Genomic DNA, 25855 nt, shown 5'->3' with positions numbered 1-25855 from the left:
ATCTTGTACCCACAGTGGTGGAGTTTATGACGTATGCCAGCTACGGTGTCCGGAGATGGGAATTGTTTTTTTCAATTCTCTGTCTGTGGCAATAATTGGAAATGAATCGCTCGCAGAAGAGTTGAGAGTGCAGACTTGTATAGAGATGGTGACCAACAAAGATGTATATATAAAGAAACACAAGAATTATACCGGAATTAGATTTGTGTCCCCTGACTACGTTGATGCAGCACGTGACTGTGCTGTGGATGGCAGATATTCGTCGGCATGGATAATCGACGCTGCAGTCAGTCTTGAAGACACCGATCACATCCGTCTACCCACCAATGAACGGACTATTTGAACAGAACATTCATTCCTAAAAGAGAAGCCTGAACCTGGACGGATATGGGCACCAAACCATTTTGTACCATTATTGCAATCAAAGAAGCCCGATACGGTACATTTATCTACTGTTTGTTGTCCAACTCGGCCATCATACGCGGATGTCACCAAATCATCCACTCCAAAGAGGCAGATAAGAATAATACAATTTTATAATGTTAATTAGCCAGTGACATGTGTATTTCAATTTTAAATTGGACAATTATGCAAGTAGCGCCGACCACAATTGAAAGGGATGTGAGGGACATGTATTGACATGCATTTTTGTCACCATCACTGTGATTGTCATTCAAATTTACGTTATAACTTATGCTTTATTTCCTATTTTCAGGAGAGATTGGACATGAATAAGACGTATAATTTACCAGCCACCAGCAAGCCACTCAACCAGTCAACAGTATCCCTGAATTATTCACCAATCATAGGTTCACCAGCAAGCCGGTCACTAAATCATTCACCAAGTTCGAGTTCATCTGCCAACCAGTCTCCTACTTATTCACCAACCAGCCAGTTACTAAATCATTCATCAAGTTCACGTTCGTCTACCAACCAGTCATGCACTTATTCACCAATAGCAAGTTCATCAACCAGCCAGTCATTGGACCGCTCATTCATGTCAAGTTCATCGACCAGCCAGCCAGATACATTCAACATATCTCCAAGTTTGTCAGTCAGCCAGTCATCAAGTTCATCAAGTAATTTGTCACCAGAGCGTGTACGTGTTCCAGGCGCCACCAGGATCAACCAAGAGAAATTTGTGAGCCCAGAATGTGCGATTAATGCAAACCGAACAAATATGTGGTAAATCAATACCACAGGCATAAAAGAGAACGTTTTATTTGTAATCGACAACCAAGAGAACGCCGATCGTCAGTCAAACGGATAAACGCTTTTTATGTAGACTACTGTGGTACTTGGTCAGGAAAGGCATCATGCAAAACACACCACTATATTATATCAGAGAAAAAATTAATATATGTAGAAAAAAAGACGGACAATATGTCAAAGATGTCAAAGGAAAACGAGTTCCGGTGGACCCTCAGCCTATCGACAATATTATATCATTTAAACGATATTATATATCATTAAAACGAGACCCATCGTTCAGAAAAAGAGTATCGTATGTATAGGAGTGTCCTGATGCCATGCTGAACTTGAAGAAAACAGCAGTTGTGGAATACATTGGACATTATCAACCGAACACTGTACCCCATGGCAATGCCAAAATTACCTCTGCTCGCTACGTGAGAACATCACGAAACGTCAAACGAAAAATTGATGATATGGTCAAAACAAAGACGCCTCGTGAAGTCTACGACATTATGAACAAGACGTTAGACGGCTCATTGTGTGCTCCCAGGGATTTGAAGCAAGTCCGGAACGCAAAATACATCGCCGACAAAAAAACTAGAGCTGAGCCAAGACACCATAGAAAGAATCGCGCTGATAATATGCTAACACATTTCTCACAAATCCACGACCACCCATTTGTCCAAGAAATTGTGCAAAAGAAAGGGAGCCCAGCATGTGCTGTTCTATACCTACCTAACAGTTTGAAGGACATTCAGCGGTTTTGTACCCCAAATTCTAAACATCCGAGCGTTCTTGGCATCGACAGAACATTTAATGTTGGTCCATCTTATGCAACGACATTAGTATACCATCACAATAATATAATTCGTAAAGGAACATGACATTCACCAATCATGCTAGCTGCAATATGTTTTCACTATGACGGACAATACGCGACATACCAACGATTTTGTTCACACATTCAGACTAAGTTATCAGAAGACATTATTGGTACTCAGATATCAAGAATAGTTACTGATGAAGAAGCAGCTCTCACGAAGGCCATTAAAGCGTGTTTTCCATCACCATCGCAAGTACTATGTACAAGACATCTTGAAGACAACACGCGCAGATATTTAACCAACAAGATGAGAGCCGATTCGAAAACACAGAAGAGCGTGATATCGGATATATTTAGAAAGAACGGCCTGGTATCCTGCAACAATGAGTATGATATTGAACTTTCGGATCGTTACACATTATCCTTGCCAGCTTTCGGACAACATTTTATCAAAATTGCGCAAAAAGTTCGCACCGGTGTGTTTCAACCACGACAGGACTAACAAATGGATACCGATTGATTGGAAAAAACAATTCTTGCGAATCTATGAACCACATTATAAAACTGTCGACCAACTGGCAAAAATTGAAGGCGCAGAATTAATTGAAAGACTTCATGCAATAGTGAAATTGCAACGCATAGATTGCCGACGTGCGTTGCACGATCGTGGAAATTACGAGTTAGCTCCATGGATGGCGAAGTTCAGAGTACAAGATGTACATTGGATTCAAAAAACCGAAGAAAAAAAGGAACAATTATTTCAGAAATTTCTGAAAGGTAAACCAGGAAAGGAAAAGACAGTTATATCCACAGATGGCCGTCTAACCATTCCAAAAACTGCCAAAAAAAACGGGACAGAGGAAACGCATAAAATGCGCAAAGATAACAACTGTGGTATACTTGCTGTTTATGTACTACAAATACATTGTGCCCATTTTATATTTGTCAAACAATTCTTTCTTGTGTATATTTAATTATCTATAGTGTGTTAAATTAATTGTTGTTAATAGACTGTGACACGTGTACAATTAAAACATACCACCATAGTCATTCATAGTATTGCCGTTTTATTTGAATGAAATAAATCAATAAATAAATAAATAGAAAACAATTTATTTATTTGGATGTTCAAACATATATAAAGTAGTAACTTTCATGTAATGGACTCATTGTTTCAAACACATTTCTCTAATTGACCAATACCATACCTAAAATACATATTTTAATATACGTATTTTTATATCGAAAGATCAAGCAATTTATAACATTATAAAGGATTAGTACTAATTTGAATATAAATTAGTCACGACCAGGGAAAAGTCATTTAATGTATTATTTCCTTTGTTTTGGTTTTCAAAATTATTAATGTTAATTGACATATACAGTAATTTTCAGACGTCGTCATGTTAGTCTTGGCTACCATGAAAGATGGACATGGCGAACTTCTTTCTCCTATGTCGAGATAATTTGAGCGACAGTCCCCCTGGCCTAATGTCTTTTTTTCCAGTAAAATGATCTAAGCAATGCGTTTGTGTTTTACCTGGGCGCGACTTGCACTAATTACCGCCGGCGACTCTTCGTTAGATACAAAATATATTCCTTCTGCCGTAGCTGGTCGCCGCGATCAACTCGCGTAAGAGAGGCAAGGCAGGGCGGAATAGCTGGTACAGGTTACAAGAAATAAAAAAAGGCATTTTACGTTTTTACAGGAAATAAAATGAAAGTTCCATTTACAGTAACAAATAAGTTTTTACACTTTACAGATAAAGCAATTTTTTATTAATTTTGTATAATATATTTGATAATTTGTGTGAAATAGCGTACGAATTCAATGTGGGAAATGCTTTATACGCTTACAAAAAATAAATCTTTGTACAAATTACTGACGACCCTCTTGAACCTGATAGCAAACCACACAGAGCTCTTCGGAAGATTGTGTTTGATAAGCACCTTCTGAGAAAAGTACCTTATTATGTAAATTTCAGGTGAGCAGAGTAATTTTATTATTTGTTATTGTTGTGGTACATTGAATGATTGTGATTTTTATTATCCACACACTGTAACACAGTTGCACATATTGACTAATTTGTGTTGCAAATATACGCTAGTATATTTTATCAGTTCCTGTAAATTGTTTACCGTTGTCGATTCTATAGAACGACTGCAGAGCTAGAAAACTTCCAAGATCAAGTGATAGTATATGCTGCTAAAAGATTTGCCTTCTTGTAATATTATTTTACATATATTTTTTTCATTATTTGTTGCTTTTAATAAGGTGAATAGACTAAACGGGATGTAAATCACATGGTTAATATAATATACTGTATTCTAGCTGGAATTAATTCACGCTGAAGACATTTTGGGTGTTTTATATGAAATTTATTTTTACTGATTGCTCATGCCAAGCTAGTTGACTGAGAGATACATGTATCAGTACAGGGACAATGTTAATTTTCCACAACCAATTGTATTAAAATTGGCATTTTTGTTTTGTTTTTCTTTTCAGTCAACACCGACAGTTCTGTAAAAAGTCGGGCAGGTGGATTATAAAACCATGCAAAATTCCCAAGACCCATGATTACATTCCAGTGTTAATGTCTATGAGAATGGAAGAAAAAATTGCTTCTTGTTAAAAATCTTAAGTTCAATTTGGTCCGGTCATCCATCGAGGACCGAAGCGTTTGATGACCAGAATTGCAAATCAAAAATTGAATGACACAGAACAGATTGCAAACTTAATGACTCATAAACCGAGGCTTGTATGCTCATCAAAAGTAGCATCTAGATCTTCACTAGATGGACGATGTCCATTGGCAAGTCTGTTATCTCTTTCTTGTCTTCAGTCCGCAGTCTTGGTGTCACACTTGATTGCAATATCAATATGTCACAGCAAGTACATAATATATGCAAATCATGCTATATTCAACTAAGACGTATTTCTTCTATTTGCCACTATCTTACACCAAAAGCAGCACAAACTCGTTCTCATATTGTCTCGTCTTGACTATTGCAATAGCTTATTAGTCAGAGGCCCTGATTATTTGATAAAGAAACTTCGAGTTCAGAATTCAGCAGCTCGTCTTGTCTGCAAGCAAGTTTTATCTTCTCACATTTCACCACTTTTGTTAACAGACGTATTGAGTATAAAATTTCAAATTTGTGCTACTTATCAATAAGTAACACTGGTCCACGATACCTGTCAGATCTTCTACATAATCACCATCGCGGTAGACAATTGCGTTCGTTATCAGACGATCGTGTATTAATGAAACCACGCACCAAGACTAAATCACACGTTGAACGTGCATTACAATATTCAGATTCAAACATTTGGAATTGCATACCCTTCTCAATCCGTCATTCAGTCTTGCAAAAAATATCACTGTAGTCAATTTTACTAGTTGTAATTTGTTTTTCTTTTTTATAGTACATACTTGTGATTTTTATTGATAGGCTTTTACGTTATGTAATTGGCATAGAGCTCATTTTAGGAGGATATGCGCATGATAAATCCTCAAAATAATAAATTCCATTGAAAATATCTTTTTTCCTAAATTTTACATTGAACTCAAAATGTTAATTCCATCATAAGTATATACATATATTTTCATTTTGTTGTCTCAACAGATCCCATCACTACGAATGCTGCAGCGGTAGCATGTACTTCGAAGAGAATAGTACCCTCTATTGTGATAACGTCTATACACAAACCCACAACATCAAAATCAGACATTGACATGGTATCTGAGAGTATCGTACCAGCCATTGTAGTAGCGACTCCATCACACAACACAATATAAATGCTGGCAATTCTTCCTCTGGCTATTCAGAAACCCGCTACAAGTAATTTATACATTTATGCGAAACTTTTTTATTCGTTGCACTCGTGTATATATGTCCCTGGTTACCGAGAATTTATACCTAAACATTCCTCCATTGTTTTGCAGAACCATCTCACAAAGATATTTTGGATGAGAAGAGGAAGGAGTTGCAGGAAGAAAAAGAGAGATGCGTAATTATAATAACTCAATATTGGCGTTTATAATTTAGAAGTTTGGGGAATATGTGTTCATGTGATATTATTATATAGGCATGTCATGCAAACATTTAAATATATATGTGTACACAATTTTACTACATATCACTTCATCTTATCTAATTTGTTGTCCGCGTCATATACAGCCAGTCAAGGCCAGCGCTTCTAGTGTTGCCGTTAGTACAAGCACTTTTAATTCAAGTTTGACATTAGGACCTCGTCCTATGGAAAGCAAGGCCTCTGCTGGAATATGTAAACATGAGTCTATTGTTTTATTGTGTTTCATATTCTCAGTAACGTCCATTCTTACTGCTTTACGCTTAATATGTGAATTATCTTGTTATGCCAAGTGACTTTAGATAAGACATCATATATATATATATATATATATATATATGTTCTGTGGCAGCGTTTTCGCAGCTTAAATTGGCCACTGGTTAATTTTGACCTTGACCGAATCCAGATAGGTAAGAAGATTGGCAAAGGTAATTTCGCAAATATCCATCTGGCCAAGGTCAATTAGTGGCAATAAAACAGCATAAGATACCAATCACTGTGTTGGAGAAAGTCACTGCAAGGAAGATGTTTAAAAATGAAATCAATATATGCAAATAATATGCAAGTGTAGAATGAGGTCACGAAGTGTCGCCAAAACGATTGCACCTGGGAATAGAAAGCCACATGTATTATATGGCTTAAAAGCATATATTAGGAAAAATTAAAGAATAACACAAATAAACACATCTGTGACAAGTATTCTATTTTACTTGGTCAACAAACATCATGCTAAAGTTACTGTATAAAACAATTAACTTATTTATCAGAATCGTGAATATAAATATAATAATATCATGTTTAGCTCAAAAACTTGAATTATTGAGACATTACTTAAACATGTACCAATAATTGTTTTTTTTTCTGACATCCTACTTCGTACTTCCATGGTAATATCGTCGGGCCTCTTTATCTTAGTCGTATTTTACATCTATATAAGCGGCGGACTCATTGTTTTTTGGTATATATAGTTTCATTTAATTCAGACTACATCAAACAACGCTAAAGGTAATATTTCTCTAGCTAACTAGCTACCAGTTGAAGTTAGCAATAATAGCGACCGTCTCTGGCTTATAAAGATTACATGATCTGGGAGTAGTCCATAACGACTTTAAACCATCCAATGTTCTTGTAAGCATTGCATATGTAGTTGTAAATAGACAATTATAGAGTATACACAATGTTGGGTAGAGGCTGTAAATATTTATTACCTTTTTGGATCAAATAACCAGTGAATTGAATATTACTTTGATCTGCTATGAATGCATGACATCGACTCGTGTGTTCGGGTGAATATGGACTTTCAAACAATGGCCTTGTTGAACTATTAGATTTGTTACTGCACGGTGTTTGTAAATAGTATTTCACACATACAATATGGTTTACATTTGAAAAATATTTACAGAATGGTAGTAGGTAATCGTAGCCCATAAAACATTTCTTTCTCTGGGTACTATCTTATTATAAACTGTGGTTCAAAAAACGAATGAACAATGATTATTTATTTATTTTTATTTAATTGATTTGTAGGTGAAATTCGAAAATGACTTCTAAAGTGCTGGCACGGTGTACTGTACATGTGCCAGGTAAATTGATTTTAATTTTATTTTATAGCAACAAAATACAGTCACCATTGATTATGTCTTGTGGCGTCGTTTTCGCAGATTAAAGTGGCCACTCGTTAATTTTGACCTTGACCAAATCCAGATAGATAAGAAGATCGGTGAAGGTAATTTCGCAAATATCCATCTGGCCAAGGTCAATTGGTGGCAATAAAACGTCATAAGCTACCAATCACTGTGTTGGAGAAAGTCACTGCATGGAAGATGTTTAAAAATGAAATCAATATACGGAAATAATATGCAAGTGTCGCCAAAACAATTGCACCTGGGAATAGCATGCCACATGTGGAATATATGGCTTAAAAGCATATATTAGAAAAAATCAAAGAATAACAAAAATAAACACATCTGTCACAAGTATTCTATTTTACTTGGCAAATAAACATCATGCTAAAGTTCCTGTATAAAACAATTAACTCTCGGTGAATGTAAATATAATGATATCATGTTTAGCTCAAAAACCAGAATTATTGAGACATTACTCAAACATGTACCAATAATTGTTTTTTCTTACAGCCTACTTCGTATTTCCAGGGGTTACAGCATACAACTTATAGATGTTGACGACAGACACGGTGCATATGGACTACTTTCCAGGTCACGCTCTGGGAAAAAATGGTGTATGCTAATATGGTATTTGTCTTGAAACTCATCATGGTAACAATTTGTTTATTGTCTGACCTCTTTATCATCTTACTCGTATTTTACATCTATATAACCAGCAAATGGCTCGTGACAGGGAATTGGCAAAACTAAGAATGAGGAGATACAGAGAACGTATTAAGCAAAATACTGCTGATGAGAATGTAGAAAAAGTAAAGACAACAAGACCACATACAAGAGCTGCAGAAGCTGATCATAAGAGAAAAAAAAGAGTACTGGAGAATGAAAGAGCGGGAACAGCGTTTAACGATGTTGGCTCAGAAAAGAAGACGAGTTTCTGAAAAACAAAGAGCAAGATACCACATGAAAAAGGATAAAAGAAATAGAAATAAGAAACAAGTTTCTGTTACAACACGGCCAGATGAAGCTCGGGCATGTAAAACAGATAGTGCAAAACGTAAAGCAGTTTCAAGGGCCAGAAAAGCCATTCCAAGAAGTCCAAGAAGGTATGCTGCTGTAGTTTCCAAACTGGATAAATATATTGATCCAAGATTCCGGGCTAAACAAAATTTAGTTCAATCCCCGTCCAAACAAAAACATACTTTCTATAAGACAACTGTGAAAACCATTAGGCAGAAATTTCAAGATTTGAAAACAAAAGCTGACAACAGATCAAAGAGACAAAAGAGAACACTGGGAATGAGTATGGCTTACTTAAAGAAATATAGACTGTTGCGTACTGCAAGCAAATAGTTCGGTATTAAATGGACATATCTGCTCAAATGTTCAAGTGATGATACACCCATTGGTGAAGCTACCAGAAAGAAAAGGTCAGATGCACTTGAATCAGAAGTCATAATGAGAGTTGAGGACTTTTACAACAGACCAGATATATCAACATAATTATCAAATAAGATTGTCTTTAAAAAAACTCTGACAACCAAAAAAGTCCTAGATAAAAGTTTAGTGAATCTGCATAAAGAGTACAAAGAAACCAATCCCGATATAGACATCAGTCTATCAAAATTCTCGTCCCTCAGACCAAGCAATGTTCATACGATGTCAACAAATAAGTTCAATCAGTGTTTGTGTGAATACTGTACAAACCTTGAACTCAAGTTAGCGGCATTAAACAAATTCGCTGACAAAAAACAAAGACATGACTTAACTATCAAAAACAAACATGATGCAGTGCGTTTTTCTCTTCGCCCTAAACCAGAAGGATCAATCCATTATTCTAGAACGTGTATCAACAGATGCTGCTTGCAGTGTGGTGTGAAATTGATTGAAGAAAAACTGAAACCACCAAAACCATGGTGATGAAAAGGTGTCGTGGCATGTATGGCGCAATTCTACAACAACGGAAATTATTGGAGTGAATGAATAAAAAACTACAAGGAAAATTCTTTGTCAGAAATCCACAACACTCACAGAACTAATACACGAACTTCATTGAAACACAAATACCCTAGCAAAGCATCTATTCATAGCAAAATACCAGCAGATGAGCAGTCTGTCCAAAAACATGCCATCAAACTGGGTGTTAATGGTAATGGACTTCTGCGAAAATTACTCTTGCTCAATGCAAGACGAGGTACAAAGTGCTCATTGGTCATATACACAGATTACTGTCCATCCAATTGTTGCATACTACCGATGCCCTAAGTGTGATGAATGTATGCACGAGACATTAGTGTTCCTTAGTGACGATCTGAAACATGACGCTCATGCTGTCCATCATTTTGTGAATGGAACGTGGTCTAAAAATTGATCGAGAAATACATTTCAGTGATGGGGCAGCTTCTCAATACAAGTCAAAAACGCCATTTTCAGATGCAGCACATTCCATCAACGATTTTGGCTTTCCTATAGAAAAACACTTCGGATCTCGCCATGGGAAGGGGCCCAGTGATGGGGAAACTGGTGTTGTCTAAAGGTCAGCATCTATGTCCGTTGCAAGACGCTCATCTATCATTACTTGCGCCACAGAAATGTACGAGTATTGCAGTGCTAATCTTAAAAAGCCCCAAGATGATGAAGATAATGAATGTTGCCATTTGCGCCGAACCATATTTCTTGTTAAGGGTGGTGACATCGCTCACAACAGGCTTTTTCATGCTGTGAAAGGAGTTAATCTTGATGTTCTCCATACATGTATGTTAAGCTGCTTTTGTCAACAATGCATAAATGGAACGACTAGTGAATGTGAAAATTCATCGCATGTTGATCAGTGGGCCACTGTGTCGATAAAACATGATAAGTCAGTGAGAAGGGGAACCAGACGGCCAATAAGAGAAAACAACAGTCGGACAGTCGGCGGAAAAAAACAGTCAAGCAGTCAGAGGAGAAACCAATCAGACAGTCAGAGGAGAAACCAGTCAGACAGTCAGGGGAGAAACCAGTCAGACATTCGGAGGAGAAACCAGTCAGACAGTCGGAGAAGAAACCAGTCAGACAGTCGGAGGAGAAACCAGTTCTAATACGCCTTACATAAGAAAGGTGAGTTGTTGTGCTTGAGTCTATAATGAACTACAATGTTTGTATTGATAAGGAAATCGAGGTCCCTATATTATGTGTTTGTCCTTTATTTTTGTGTGTTCTGCAACTTATAGATTTGCTTTGTACTTACCTTCTGAAATATTTTTTCTTTTGTATTTGTCACAATATTTGTATTTTAGTATTCCTGGTGATATTCATCCTGGTGACTTTGTCGGAGTTAGATTCCAGGGGAGAAAGGGCAGTGGTGTGTACACTGTGTATATGGCAAAGGTTTGCAGAAACCATATTTCAAGACTTATTAAACGTGCAATATGGATAAATGAGGTTTTTTGTGAAATGTTTAAATGATTATGTTTGGTATTCTATCTTTGGAGGAACAAAATGTGACTCTTAGTAAAATTGTTTTGGCATCAAACATAGCAGTATTCATTCAAGAAAATACTGATACACACATCGTGGAATTCACCTTTCCACAGTACTCCATTCACCTTTCAGCAGTACCTCAATCTGTCCAATATTGTGAAGCTAATGCATCTCCGACAAGCTTGAAGTTGTCAGCCGCACATAAACACTGACAATTTGCATTTCTTATTTTGATAGAACCACCTGATATACTGTGAAAAGTATATCATTTAGCAAGTTAAAACACTGAATAGTATTTAGAGCAGAAAACTACTTTTTTTTAATACGCAACCAAGCATTGCGATTGTAATTGGCAACTGATTTATGCATAGTACAATTTCTCTACAGGTGGCAGCAATTCATGATCAAGAAGTGCAAGTCTATTACTTAATAAAGCGTGGCTGAAATTTATACTGTTGGTCAGATGACAACCACCAAGAACAATCGTGGCAACCATGTGAAGATGTAGTAAAATTAAAGACACCTGAACCTTACATGTATTCACAAGAACGCGTACTCTTGAAATTTAATGAAAATGATTTTAATATGATCAGAGAGTGGATAAATGTCAAAAACATAGTTTATGTGATAACTGCTGTTTAAAAATTGGTAAAATAAAATTGTTCCTACCTATCTACAATAAATTTGTTAACGTTACCAGAAATGCCCTATTTTATTTGGCATTATTTCTTTAAGATGCATTGACCTGTTCACAATACGGTATCTTAAATTTTTTAATTTACTACAACTTGTTGAATTTTTCTTATCATGAGCATTGTACCTCTTGTGTTGAAGGAACAGATTGCTATTTCACTTGAAATAAATGCTGTTGATTTTGAAATATTAACACTTTTTTTGCATCACCTTGTGTGAGGAGGGAAGGAGTTGCAAGGCATTAACCTGCAAGAAAAAAACAAGTGTTACGGTGTATAACTTCTAAGCTAATAAAAAAACTCAAAATGCCCCCCTCCAACTATCATGGTCCACGCCTTATTTTGAAATACAACTGACTTTTAAAGTTGTTCTTACCATTTAGTTTATTCTTGTCACCCAGCAAATATTTGTGCATACTAAATATTAAAGTATATTTATTTGGTACATAAAGTCTGCAATGCAAATTCTTGTCCATCGTGTATCGTTACGTCCGTGACATTGATTTATACAAACATATGCTGCAGGTAGGAAGTGATCTTGTTCAACCATGGTGACTTGTATTGTTCTTGTTGGAAGGGCCTATCATATCTGCTTCATTTCCAATTGCTACTGTTGTTTTTTATTTAATTAATTGGAAAAAAATGTTAGTTTCATTCTCGGATTAATTTTCAACAATGTATATTTTTTTGGCCATTGACTACAACCAAACAAACAGGTTTTACTTCAAAATGCATTTACTTTCTTTGCATTAAGAACTTTAGGATATTCAGTAATTATACTTGAAAATGTGTTGTCCATGTTACGTCTGTTACTTTCTATTGTTTCTTTGTTCATCGTACTGTAATATGAGGTGGTGGTCAAATTTTATCCCGACACTTTCAAAATTCTATGCCAAATCACCTAAACCTTCTATTTCATGTAAAAATGTTGTTTTTTGTTCATTATGAAAATTGGATGGTGATGTCACTGCATTGGTACCCCTTTAGCAAAAACACACCTAAATATAATGATATTATGTTTAGCTCAAAAGCCAGAATTATTGACACATTACTTAAACATGTACCAATACATTTTTGTTCTTACAGCCTACATCGTACTTCCAGGGGTTACAGCATACAACTTATAGATGTTGACGACACACACAATGCATATGGACTGCTTTCTAGGTCATGATCTGGAAAAAATTATGTATGTTAATATTGTATTATTTGCCTCGACACCCATCATCCATTTAAAACCATGGTAACAACTTGTTTATCGTTTGGCCTCTTTATCATCTTACTCGTATTTTACATCTATATAAGCGGCGGATTTATTGGTTTTTGGTATATATAGTTTCATTTAATTCAGATTACATCAAACAACGGTAAAGATAATATTTCAAATTTTTGTTTTTATTTCTTTATCTAACTAGCCACCAGTTGAAGTTAGAAATAGTAGCGACCCTCTCTGGCTTACAAAGATTACATGATCTGGGAGTAGTCCATAACGACTTTAAGCCATCTAATGTTCTTGTAAGTATTACACATGTAGTAGTAGATGTACAAACAGTAAACATTTTATTTTATTTTATAGTAACAATATAGTCACCATTAATATCCAGACAATAATTATGTCTTGTGGTGACGTTTTCGCAGCTTAAAGTGGCCACTGGTTAATTTTGACCTTGACCGAATCCAGATAGATAAGAAGATTGGGGAAGGTAATTTCGCAAATATCCATCTGGCCAAGGTCAAGTGGTGGCAATAAAACACCATAAGCTACCAATCACTGTGTTGGACAAAGTCACTGCAAGGAAGATGTTTAAAACTGAAATCAAAATATGCAAATATTATGCAAGTGTCGCCAAAACGATTGCACCTGGGAATAGGAAGCCACATGTATTATATAGCCTAAAAACATATATTAGAAACAAATCAAAGAATAACAAAAATAAACACATCTGTGACAAGTATTCTATTTTACTTGGCAAACAAACATCATGCTAAAGTTCCCGTATAAAACAATTCACTCTCAGTGATTTTATTTATCAGAATCGTGAATCTAAATATAATGATATTATGTTTAGCTCAAAAGCCAGAATTATTGACACATTACTTAAACATGTACCAATACATTTTTGTTCTTACAGCCTACATCGTACTTCCAGGGGTTACAGCATACAACTTATAGATGTTGACGACAGGCACGATGCATAAGGACTACTTTCCATTCGAAAATGACTTCTCCAGTGCTGGCACGATGTACATGTACATGTGCCAGGTAAATTGATTTTAATTTTATTTTATAGCAACAAAATAAAGTCACCAATGATTATGTCTTGTGGCGGCGTTTTCGCAGCTTCAAGTGGCCACTGGTTAATTTTGACCTTGACCGTATCCAGATAGATAAGAAGATTGGCGAAGGTAATTTCGCAAATATCCATCTGGCCAAGGTCAAGTGGTGGCAATAAAACACCATAAGCTACCAATCACTGTGTTGGAGAAAGTCACTGCAAGGAAGATGTGTAAAACTGAAATCCATATATGCAAATAATATGCAAGTGTCGCCAAAACGATTGCACCTGGGAATAGGAAGCCACATGCATTATATAGCCTAAAAGCATATATTAGAAAAAAATCAAAGAATAACAAAAATAAACACATCTGTGACAAGTATTCTATTTTACTTGGCAAACAAACATGCTAAATTCCCCGTATAAAACAACTAACTCTCAGTGATTTTATTTATCAGAATCGTGAATCTAAATATAATGATATCATGTTTAGCTCGAAAACTAGAATTATTAAGACATTACTTAAACATGCACCAATAATTGTTTTTTTCTTACAGCCTACTTCGTACTTCCAGGGGTTACAGCATACAACTTATAGATGTTGACGACAGACACGATGCATATGGACTGCTTTCTAGGTCATGATCTGGAAAAAATGATGTATGCTAATATTGTATTATTTACCTCGACACCCATCATCCATTTAAAACCATGGTAACAACTTGTTTATCGTTTGGCCTCTTTATCATCTTACTCGTATTTTACATCTATATAAGCGGCGGATTTATTGGTTTTTGGTATATATAGTTTCATTTAAATAAGATTACATCAAACAACGGTAAAGGTAATATTTCAAATTTTTGTTTTTATTTCTTTATCTAACTAGCCACCAGTTGAAGTTAGCAATAGTAGCGACCCTCTCTGGCTTACAAAGATTACATGATCTGGGAGTAGTCCATAACGACTTTAAGCCATCTAATGCTCTTGTAAGTATTGCACATGTAGTAGTAGATGTACAAACAGTAAACATTTTATTTTATTTTATAGTAACAATATAAAGTCACCATTAATATCCAGACAATAATTATGTCTTGTGGCGGCGTTTTCGCAGCTTCAAGTGGCCACTGGTTAATTTTGACCTTGACCGAATCCAGATAGATAAGAAGATTGGCGAAGGTAATTTCGCAAATATCCATCTGGCCAAGGTCAAGTGGTGGCAATAAAACACCATAAGCTACCAATCACTGTGTTGGAGAAAGTCACTTCAAGAAAGATGTTTAAAAATGAAATCAATATATGCAAGTAATATGGAAGTGTCAACAAAAGGTCACGAAGTGTCGCCAAAACGAATGCACCTGGGAATAGGAAGCCACATGTGTTATGTGGCTTAAAAGCATATATTAAAAAAAAAATCAACACATCTGTGACAAGTATTCTATTTTACTTAGCCACATAACATCATGCTAAAGTTCCTGTATAAAACAATTAACTCTCAGTGATTTTATTTATCAGAATCATGAATCTAAATTTAATGATATTATGTTTAGCTCAAAAGCCAGAGTTATTGACACATTACTTAAACATGTACCAAAACATTTTTGTTCTTACAGCCTACTTCGTACTTCCAGGGGTTACAGCATACAACTTATAGATGTTGACGACAGACACGATGCATATGGACTGCTTTCTAGGTCATGATCTGGAAAAAATGATGTATGCTAATATTGTATTATTTGCCTCGACACCCATCATCCATTTAAAACCATGGTAACAACTTGTTTATCGTTTGGCCTCTTTATCATCTTACTCGTATTTTACATCTATATAAGCGGCGGATTTATTGGTTTTTGGCATATATAGTTTCATTTAATTCAGACTACATCAAACAACGGTGAAGATAATATTTAAAATTTTTGTTTTTATTCCTTTATCTAACTAGACACCAGTTGAAGTTAGCAATAGTAGCGACCCTCTCTGGCTTACAAAGATTACATGATCTGGGAGTAGTCCATAACGACTTTAAACCATCTAATGTTCTTGTAAGTATTATATATGTAGTTGTAGATGTACAAACAGTAAATAGACAATGATAGAGTAAACCCAATGTTGGGTAGAGGCTGTCAATATTTATTACTTTTTTGGGCCAAATAAGAACAAGTGAATTGAATATTAGTTTGATCTGCTATGAATGCATGGCATCGACTCGTGTGTTCAGGTGAGGATGTTCTTTCAAACAATGGTCTTGTTGAATTAGTAGATTTGTTGCTGCATGATATTTGTAAATAGTATCTCACACATACAATATGGTTTATATTTGAAAAATATTTACAGAATGGTGGTAGGCAATCGTAGCCCATAAAAATTATTCCAAGACCTTTTCTCAGGGTAATATCTTATTATAAAATGTGGTGCAAAAAGCGAATGAAGAATGATTTTTTTTGTAGGTGAAAATCGAAAATGATTTCTTGCTGGCAGGGTGGTGTACATGTCACCAGAGGTTATTTGCAAGAAATCTTCACCATGCCCTGCTAAAGACATTTGGGCACTGGGATGTTCTATGGCTAAGGTGGTGACAGTGCAGCTGCTACAGCTATGCGGTACGTTGAAAAGTTTCATCAAACGAATAAGAACAGATGTAACGGATGGCCAGGTTATCACAGCGTTCAACATAAGGCATCTCGGAAGCGGAGTCTATAAAGACTTGTGTCTGCCATGTTGTTCCATGAAACCTTGTCCTGACCAGCAGCTGGGAACCTTATTGAACTTATCATCAGGAACATCTCTCCTGATGACATCATACGAAAACTTATGTTAAAACTATAACATTTGTGCAGTCTTTTATATTTTAGTTTATGGTATCCCAGAATATATGTTGAATTCATGTTAGTAAATCCTATATATGAAAGCAGTGAATTTAGTGACAAATCGTGCCTAAGCTGCCACTAATGGCAATGAAAATCGGATCACGGTAATATGTCATAAATACCCTCCTCCCTCCACCAAAAAAAAACAAACACCTACATATCAACAAACTAACAACATAGTTTAACTCTGATTTTGCCTTTTGTTATATGTTTGTTGAATATGCATTGTCATAATTAATATTTCGAATACAAACAAGTTTTAGGATTGAAACAGCAGTAAAAAGTGTACATCCAACACGGAGACATTTGGAAAAAATGTAGTAAGATGGAAATCACTACTATAAATATTTCTTTTGTGTAATACGTAAGTACAAAGTGGGGATATCATTTAGCATTTATCGTGATTTATGCCTTGAATGTGTTTTTATATAAGTATTATAAAAACTCTATAATTGCATTCCGGCGAATTTTGATTTGCGCAATTTATTTATTAATAGTTCCTACTTAAAAAAGACTATTCAACTGTGATTATCAAAATGATAGCAACGTGCAAGCCAGACTGAGGAATCTTTTCCTTCGACACCCTCCCCTAAGATGATTACAAGAAGGTACAAGATTGGTCACACCACATACATTAACTACACTCATTTCATGCCATGGTATATTGATTTGCAATAAAACCTTCCTATTAATCATATATAATACTGTAATTGTGCAATTTTATCCTCCTTTTCAAAAAACAAGACAAAAACCTTTGAATCACCAAAATATCAACTAGAAAAGTTACAATATTGTGACATAAATAGTTAGTAAAAAGTACTTTTAGAAAAGAGCTCTTGTTGTGTGAATGAAAGACACACATGTTTGGATACTTTGCAACAACCTATTGCACATGTTTATTTAGACAATCACTGGAATGTGTTGTTAGCAGAATTCGAGATACTATTATGCAACATGGAAGACACGATGTATGTATGTCTGTCTGAGAGAGTAGCATTATGATTGTGAAATACCTTTGAATGTGCTGAGCCGTGTTGTTGGTAATGAAAATATATAATATGACATCATTGACCGAGTCTCCTACTTTAAATTGGTAGAGCTTGGATAACAAGTGATTTATTCCTCTACCAAAATTGTCATTCTCTATACACTGATTTGTCCGCTATTTCGAGACAACCCTATACATGATATTGTTTGCATGGCTCTAATCAAACGAAACGATGCCGTCACAAGGCAAAGTTCGCGAGACAAACTGCGCAATCGCAGATCGAATGTCTCAAATCGCGTCGCTGAGCGCGCTGGCGAAACGCAAGGCAAGCGCGACTAAAAATCATGCAAAATCGCTACACAATCACAGTTTTCATTCCAATAAGATATATAGTTAATGCAAACCTGGCAAACTAATCATTTCATGAATATTGCCGCGTATCGTGTTCCCTTGACAAGTTATTGGCGTAAATCAGAAGGAAAGTACCCGAATGGAGGTCGACACACGAATATGCCTATTTGCGCGAATCTAATTGGCTGTCATGGTCATGAGGTATAATAATGTAGAGTGGAGTGTTCCCTGCACCATCGATCAAGTTTTATTTGTTTACTGTATATCCACAAAATCAAACAATGCATTTATTCTGAGTGAAGAAACACATTTTAATTGCCTTACTAAACTACTGGTGATTTATAGGATTTGCAAAGTGCAAAATACTATTTTTGATAGTAAAGTCTAATAATTTTGAAAAATAAATATTTACTGTCATTTTCAAACATAAAGTATAAAATAACAGAACTGAAGGTAACTTCACAAAATGTGAGAGGTCCACTCAGTAAATACACATGACACGCCCCCACTCTGTGACATAAACACTGAGGAGCCATAAATATGTCAGGTCTGTTTCACCCAACAAGTATGTCCGAAGGGGCTTAACAAAGCATGTGGGGGACGATACGTTGCGGTTATGGAAATGTAACGAAATATAGGATGCAAAATTATCTGCAACAAATAACCACAGAAGAACGACTTAATGAAAACTTTATTCACTAACGGGAAACCCTGCTGGCAATTCGGAGACTTACAACTCGATATCAACGATATAACACAAATTGTAAGAATGATACAGAATTGGCAGTATGCCCTTGATATACATCGATGAACTCTTGACCGTGTAAGAAAATTAGTGGGAAAACTTCTAATTGGATGAATATAAAAATTGAAACAAAAGAACACACTGCGGTGGTTTCTACCACGTTCGCATTCATGTCGTCGTCTCACTTCAGAATCCGTATTTTGCAACAATGTATAAGTCAGAATACAGTTTTATTGAACTTGTATAAAACGTAACGAATAAAGCGATTAACAAATATTGCATGTTTCAATTACAATGCTTCACAGATAAATGATTCAGAAATTACTCCGACAAAGCAATTGGAATACAAAACATTATTTTTTGATACTAAAGTCTAATAATTTTGAACAAGCAGCCTCTTGGCTGAGATAGCTCCGCTGTTAGCACTCCGCATTTCAATTAAAGAACAGAAGATATCATTAGATATCAACAAGAATTCAAAAATATAATTTTTAACCATAAATGATTGTGGTTTTTAACAAGAAGAAAATATCACTTTTTACCAAAAATATTCATCAAAATTAGAGAATTGAAGATATCATCATGAAATGAACAAATTTGAGAGTGGTCCATATATGTAATATCAAAGCAATTGGACTTGTCGTTTTTAACAAGAAGTCGAAAATATAACTTTTTACTAAAAATGACAAAAATATTTACCAAAATTAAAGATATCATTACAAAATGAACAAATCTGAAAGAGGTCGACATGTAGTACCTATATATGTAATATCAAAGCAATTGGACTTGCGGTTTTTAACAAGAAGTTGAAAATATCACTTTTTACCAAAAAATGACAAAAATATTCACCAAAATTAGTAAATTAAAGATATCATTACAAAATGAACAAATCTGAGAGAGATACACATGTAGTGCCTATATATGTAATATCAAAGCAATTGGACTTGCGGTTTTTAACAAAAAGTCGAAAATATCACTTTTTACCAAAAATGACAAAAATATTCACCAAAATTAGAGAATTGAAGATATCATTACAAAATGAACAAATCTGAGAGAGATACACATGTAGTACTTATATATGTAATATCAAAACAATTGGACTTGCGGTTTTTAACAAGAAGTTGAAAATATCTCTTTTTACCAAAAACTACAAAAATATTCACCAAAATTAGAGAATTGAAGATATCAACATGAAATGAACAAACCTAAGAGAGGTCTACCCAAGATACATATACAGCAAACATCAAAGCATTCAGGCTTGTAGTTTACAAGAAGAAGTCGAAAAAGTAAAACATTGACACGGACGACGCCGGACAATCACTCATATGATAAGCTCCGCTAGTCAAGACACATTCAAGCTCCGTGACATTAACATTGAGGAACCATAAATATGTACCGGCGGTATGTCTGAAACAGGACTAACAAAGCATTTGGAATACAAGAAGAAGTTTCATACACTTAACCCTAAAAAAAATCCAGGACTTTCCAGGGGTATTTCTCTGCAACCTATTTTTAATCATCCAGTTAAAAATCAGAAAAATTATGACATTGCTGTGAATTTAGCAAGATTTTCCAGGACCATACAAACACTGCAAGATAACACTGGATGACCATCGTAACATTCCATATCGGCAGAGCTTGAAAATATAGATTATTGGTTGAATTCTCTCATTACACGACTCAAAGACACTGATCGCTTACACGTTGAGCATCGAGAATTGAAAGCAATATTCACTTCAGACATTGACATGTGTAATTTGTTTTTGTCAAACACTTTTTTTGTTTTTCAAACAAAATTAATCAATTGGTTGTGGTTCAAGACAAAAGTCACTTATACATATTCTATAATCAATTGCAATCAGGTGTACATTGTTGTACACAGGAGAAAATGCCACCCGGCTTTTTGAAGAGACAAGAAAATTACCTGTTTTGCCACTCTTGATGTTTAGAAACACAACACATAGTAAGTTACAATACACAGCGAGAAATGAGTTAGTGTGAACAAGATATGAGCTGTTGGATAGATATAATTTCCCGGATTTGACCTTCTTGTTTGTCAGTCATTTGTTTTGTGTTCTTGAATTTGTAAATTTGACGACGTGTATTTGGACATCGTTTGGCTACATTATTTCTACTGTATTCAACTTAATTGTTCGCAAAAATCACGAAAATTAAACTGATCATTGGTCAATATTCAACAAGATTTTAATGTTAATTTATAAAAGATCGATCGACTCAGTAACACATGATCATGACATGCAAGCAGCAGATGACCTTGGATTACAACGTTTGTGTCATTCTGAATAAAATGCGCAAAATCGACATTGCGATTACGGCCAGCATAGACTCACACAAACAAAACCTATTTAACTCAGTAAAATAATATATACCAAAGGTACATTACTTGGGGTTTGCAACTCGCATAGTACTGTATGGTGACATCATGTCAAGATCCCATTCAAGTCTCTTCTCGTAGATAGCGAGACTGAGGCTACGACCTTCTGACATGACGCATATCAATGTTCAAGGTTTGTAATGAAAAAAATAAACTTTCCTTGTCACCATCATAGTGAAAAATGTAATACATCGAAAATGTACAGAAAATATAGTTCTCGTAATCCGTCATATCGTGGGCAGCTATTTTGATCCACCTGGACATCCCAGTATCCTAGTTACCTCGGGCATGCGCATTCACATTTTTTCTGAGTTGGAACGCTTATGCGAGAGCGAGATTGTGACGGGATCTTGGTATCATGTCACCGTAGTTACAAACCCCAAGTAATGTACCTCTGTATATACTTATATATCTTAATCTTACCTGTGAAAAGTGACAGCTCTTTCAACGTGTGTTTGACAAGGCCCGTTGCACGAGGAGACGATACAGGTTCGCGCGCGAAGTCGTTCATGCACTTTGATCTCTAATTGTATTTGTGCGAATTTTATTTCTCTACATAAAGTCGTAACAAGGATTAGTAAAAACACGGTGTTGTTCCGTTCGGGCATTTAAGATGCTGAGACCATGGAAAACATAACGACTGGTATGATGTTTCGGTAAAAAAAAAAGTTAAGTAACTTTCAAATGATGTTCTTATGAACTATGACCGGGTACAAAAAATCCTGCTGTACGCGTTTCTCAGTACAGCCATGGCAAAAATATTGATTTGCAAGTATTTGCGAATTTATTTGCCACCTTGTTTAAAATCGGAATTAAATGTGTATAGCTCCACACAGTCTTCAAAACTAACAATGCTCAAAGAGGCAATATGGATAACTTTGGGCATTTTGGACCAGTTTTCAAAATCGTCATTTGATACTGCATTCGTTTTTAGTGAAATAAAAATCTACTGTTTGAAGCGATCTTAGAAGTATTCGTTGGCCAAAGAAAGGAAAAAATCGAGTGCGCGTGCGTACTATCAGTTTGATTTACCTATACGTATAGGCAAATCTTTTGGCACATGCGCACTCCATTTTTCCGTTCTTTGGCGAACGAATACTTCTAACTCCGCTACAAAAAGTGGAATTTTACTTTACGATAAAGCATATATTTTTGATTATGAACGAATACAGTATCAAAAGACAAATTTTAAAAACTGGTCCAAAAATGCCCAAAGTTATCTATATTGCCTCTTTAAATCCTGCGCCCCTGTAACACTTTATATTTAGTTTCACAGCGAAAATAGTATTGTTACTGCACACATTACGCTATTTGGCGTCCTTTTAAGTAAGCTCTAGATTGATCAACAGAAACCATATAACTGGATCGGCGGAGTGACACAACTAAAGTCAGTGCACGCAAAATTACTAGTTATTCGGTGAATTATTGTTCGAACAAAACAGATTGTCCCCGTGACCGTATTGATAAACAGGCACAGCATGTTTTTTTTTATAACCGGCCAAATTTCATAAGGACGTCACTAGTACTAGCCGGACCATAAGAAAAATAGCCATCAGACTCAGCTTATGCCCCTTTATATCATCCTAACGAACGCGTTTTTTAGAATTGCAACCTTATTTTAGTATCTGTACCGATTTTACTAGTGTCATATTCCATGGCCCCATAGCAATAACGTAAATGAAACACACACAATATTTCAAGATAATAAATGATTGATTTCTACATTACCCTTTTCTGGGAAATGCAGTAAAATGGTACGTATTCTTATTGCTAAAGTAGAACAAAATGTCGAGTAGGTGCCTTTGCAATCATATTATACGTTTAGCTCTGTTTCCATGAATAGTCCTGTTTATGTCAAAAAAACGGCAACTGAAAGAACTCATCAAAACTACAGTATTTATTTCACAAGTACCGCTTTTATAAAATGTTTTCCTTGAATATGTGATGTTATTTTTCCTAGTTACCATTCTGCTGATTCTCTACGCGAAACAAGTCTGAAATCGGTCCATCTAAATTAGAAACAAAGACTCAACGTCTGGCCGTTCCTTTATTACAGTATTTGACCAAGCATAGTAAAATGTATTGTCCTTAGATGAATTGTTGAACTTTACAAACATCTTCTATAATTTTATTCAGCTTCTTGGTCACATTCTCACCATTCAAGACAACACAAATATAGATAATTATGGTTCATGTAATCGGAAATTATCAAAATAAATCATTGGTTTGATTATTCATACATTTAGTTATATTTCCGAATTGTATGATCAAAACCAGAAAGAATTTCACGTCGTGAACGGCAAGTCTTTATTGCATAGTTGGGCATGTATAAGAAGGAATCTTAAAGTGCCTGTGAAATGCCTACTATTTTATGGCTTATATTACACTTGAAATATATACTAGTATGAATCTTAGTAGTTGTATGATCACAGAAAATAAATTTAACGCCCAAAAGTGCTTTTTAGTTACCCCTTGCCACACAGCCTATTGCACGGTCGCTGAGCTAATTAAATATTCATTACATTTGCTTAACGAAAATACCATGGTGACGTCACCATGTGCTAACGTACTGGCAACACGCAATGGAAGTCGTTCGTCCAAGCAGTGTTTCATCGTCGATTTCGTCCTTGTCTGATGACACAGACACTTCAAATTTCTTAGATTATGAGAATGATCAATGGTCTACGGGAATGATGGGTGAAGTTGGACCATATAGGTTTGAACCTTACGCAAAAGGCGGAAATTCTGACGACGGCTCTACTGCCAGCGAGGCTGGCTCCAGCGACAATGAAAGCGATGACGTTCAGCACAGAATAGAAAATACGCATTGGTAAGCACCATTTTCCGGTTTCATGGGTCAGTAATAGAATTTCATTCGTTTTTGGGAAGGAATGATTGTCCCGAACGTGGTTATTCCGCATGCTAATGTCCGGGGTTAATGTGAGCGTTGTCTGGAAAGCGTGGCCTGTACCGACAGCAGCCATTTTGTTTACATAATAGTTTATGTACTTGTTGTAATAACGGGAGACACTTGAGTTGATAATCAAACATGTAAATAAAGGCCACAATACGTAGTTCTAGTGCGATTGGAGAGGAGTCCACATAGCTGTCGACTGTTTTTGCATGTTTGGCATATATATACTTATATTTATTTTTACATACAAAATTTTATGTTCAAAATTTTGTTTCCCGAAATCATCCTCCAAAAAGAACGAACGTCTGGCGGTTGTAATAGTACAGTCAATTTATTTGTTTTATCCAAATAGGTGCACTTGTAGTAACTGTGTTGTTATGCCTACTGCAATAGAGTGCGTTTATTGCCGTGGCTTATCACAGGTTACGCTCAAGATGGAGGGGTGTCAGCATGAAGTCAGTTGTATTGTAGAGCATCCGGGGTTTGTATCTGTGTGTCTTGATGTGTGGGTGTTACAAACTGCTTATTATCAGTATATGCAACAATATGGTGGGACACAAACTGAAGACGAAAATAGGATTCATGAGTAAGTAAAAACTTTTGACTTGACAAAAGTATATATATTTATTTATTGACACACAATGTGACCCAGTGGCCTGCCAATATTAGTAGCTGATAATAGCAAAAATGTTGTTCTATTTTCCTTTCCTTGACCATGAAACACAAATTTCCTGTCATTAAATTTATCTCACTATAAATATGTTTTCTTTATTACAGAAAATACAGATATATTGCATATCGACAACTAGTGAGATGGTGTTGGGGTTACTTAGGAAAAGATGTAAGAGTGACATTACCAGCCTGTGCAGTTCAAAAAATAAGACAGACTTTTCAATCTGAAATTTACAGAGGGTTTAAGTTGCCACAACTACGTGCATAAAGGTGTATGATGCTACACACAATTATTTACAAAATATTTATTACACAATGTTTTAAATTCTATTTACACTAGACAACAATGCCCATTATAATTTTATTTAGAATATCTTGTGATGTGTTGCTGAACAGCATCATCTTTTTTAGGTTTGGTAAACTGGCTGTTTAGTGGTTCAGGCACTGCACCAAGACGTGGTAAAATAATCTGGCCTCTCACACACTGGTCCATTTCCAATAACAGCTCATCCACATAACCTGTAGAGATAGAAAAAGAGTTTACTACTGTTAGTTATTGTATTTTTCTGATGATGTCGCTGTAAAAAATAGTTTGAGTATGTATGGGAATTTTTTTCATATATATTTTTTTACTGTTATTTTTTTTCAAAATACTGGTTAATTTGTTTTCTAAAATCTATGTGTAAGGAGGCCTGATTTTGTATTTACAGCATTGTACACACTTTTGTGTTTATTTATAAATGTTTTATTTATTACACTTACCA

At 35.4% G+C, this 25855-nt stretch overlaps 1 protein-coding gene and 1 pseudogene across 1 annotated transcript; both read left to right on the top strand.

The window, feature by feature from the left end:
* Positions 1-2709: 2709 nt before the first annotated feature.
* LOC144356663 (uncharacterized) lies at positions 2710-10266 on the top strand (annotated as a pseudogene).
* A 13821-nt stretch (positions 10267-24087) lies between these two features.
* On the top strand, positions 24088-25359 carry LOC146737860 (uncharacterized). The gene is made up of 3 exons (XM_085504841.1): positions 24088-24335; positions 24772-25005; positions 25197-25359. The coding sequence occupies exons 1-3, from the start codon at positions 24088-24090 to the stop codon at positions 25357-25359; spliced, it is 645 nt and encodes a 214-aa protein (XP_085360967.1).
* The last annotated feature ends 496 nt before the right edge of the window (positions 25360-25855 follow it).

Source organism: Saccoglossus kowalevskii, chromosome 10 (genome assembly GCF_978046115.1).
Source record: "Saccoglossus kowalevskii chromosome 10, keSacKowa6.1, whole genome shotgun sequence".
Lineage (NCBI taxonomy): Eukaryota > Metazoa > Hemichordata > Enteropneusta > Harrimaniidae > Saccoglossus > Saccoglossus kowalevskii.
Note: the sequence above shows the minus strand (reverse complement) of the source record. Positions and strands in the feature narration are given on the sequence as shown.

What these genes read in the sequence shown, in the direction of transcription:
- LOC146737860 (XM_085504841.1), top strand. Translation starts at nt 24,088, where the DNA reads ATGGAAGTCGTTCGTCCAAGCAGTGTTTCATCGTCGATTTCGTCCTTG. An exon ending in AGAATAGAAAATACGCATTG is followed by an intron (nt 24,336 to 24,771) that starts GTAAGCACCATT and finishes TTATCCAAATAG; the next exon opens with GTGCACTTGTAGTAACTGTG. An exon ending in GACGAAAATAGGATTCATGA is followed by an intron (nt 25,006 to 25,196) that starts GTAAGTAAAAAC and finishes TCTTTATTACAG; the next exon opens with AAAATACAGATATATTGCAT.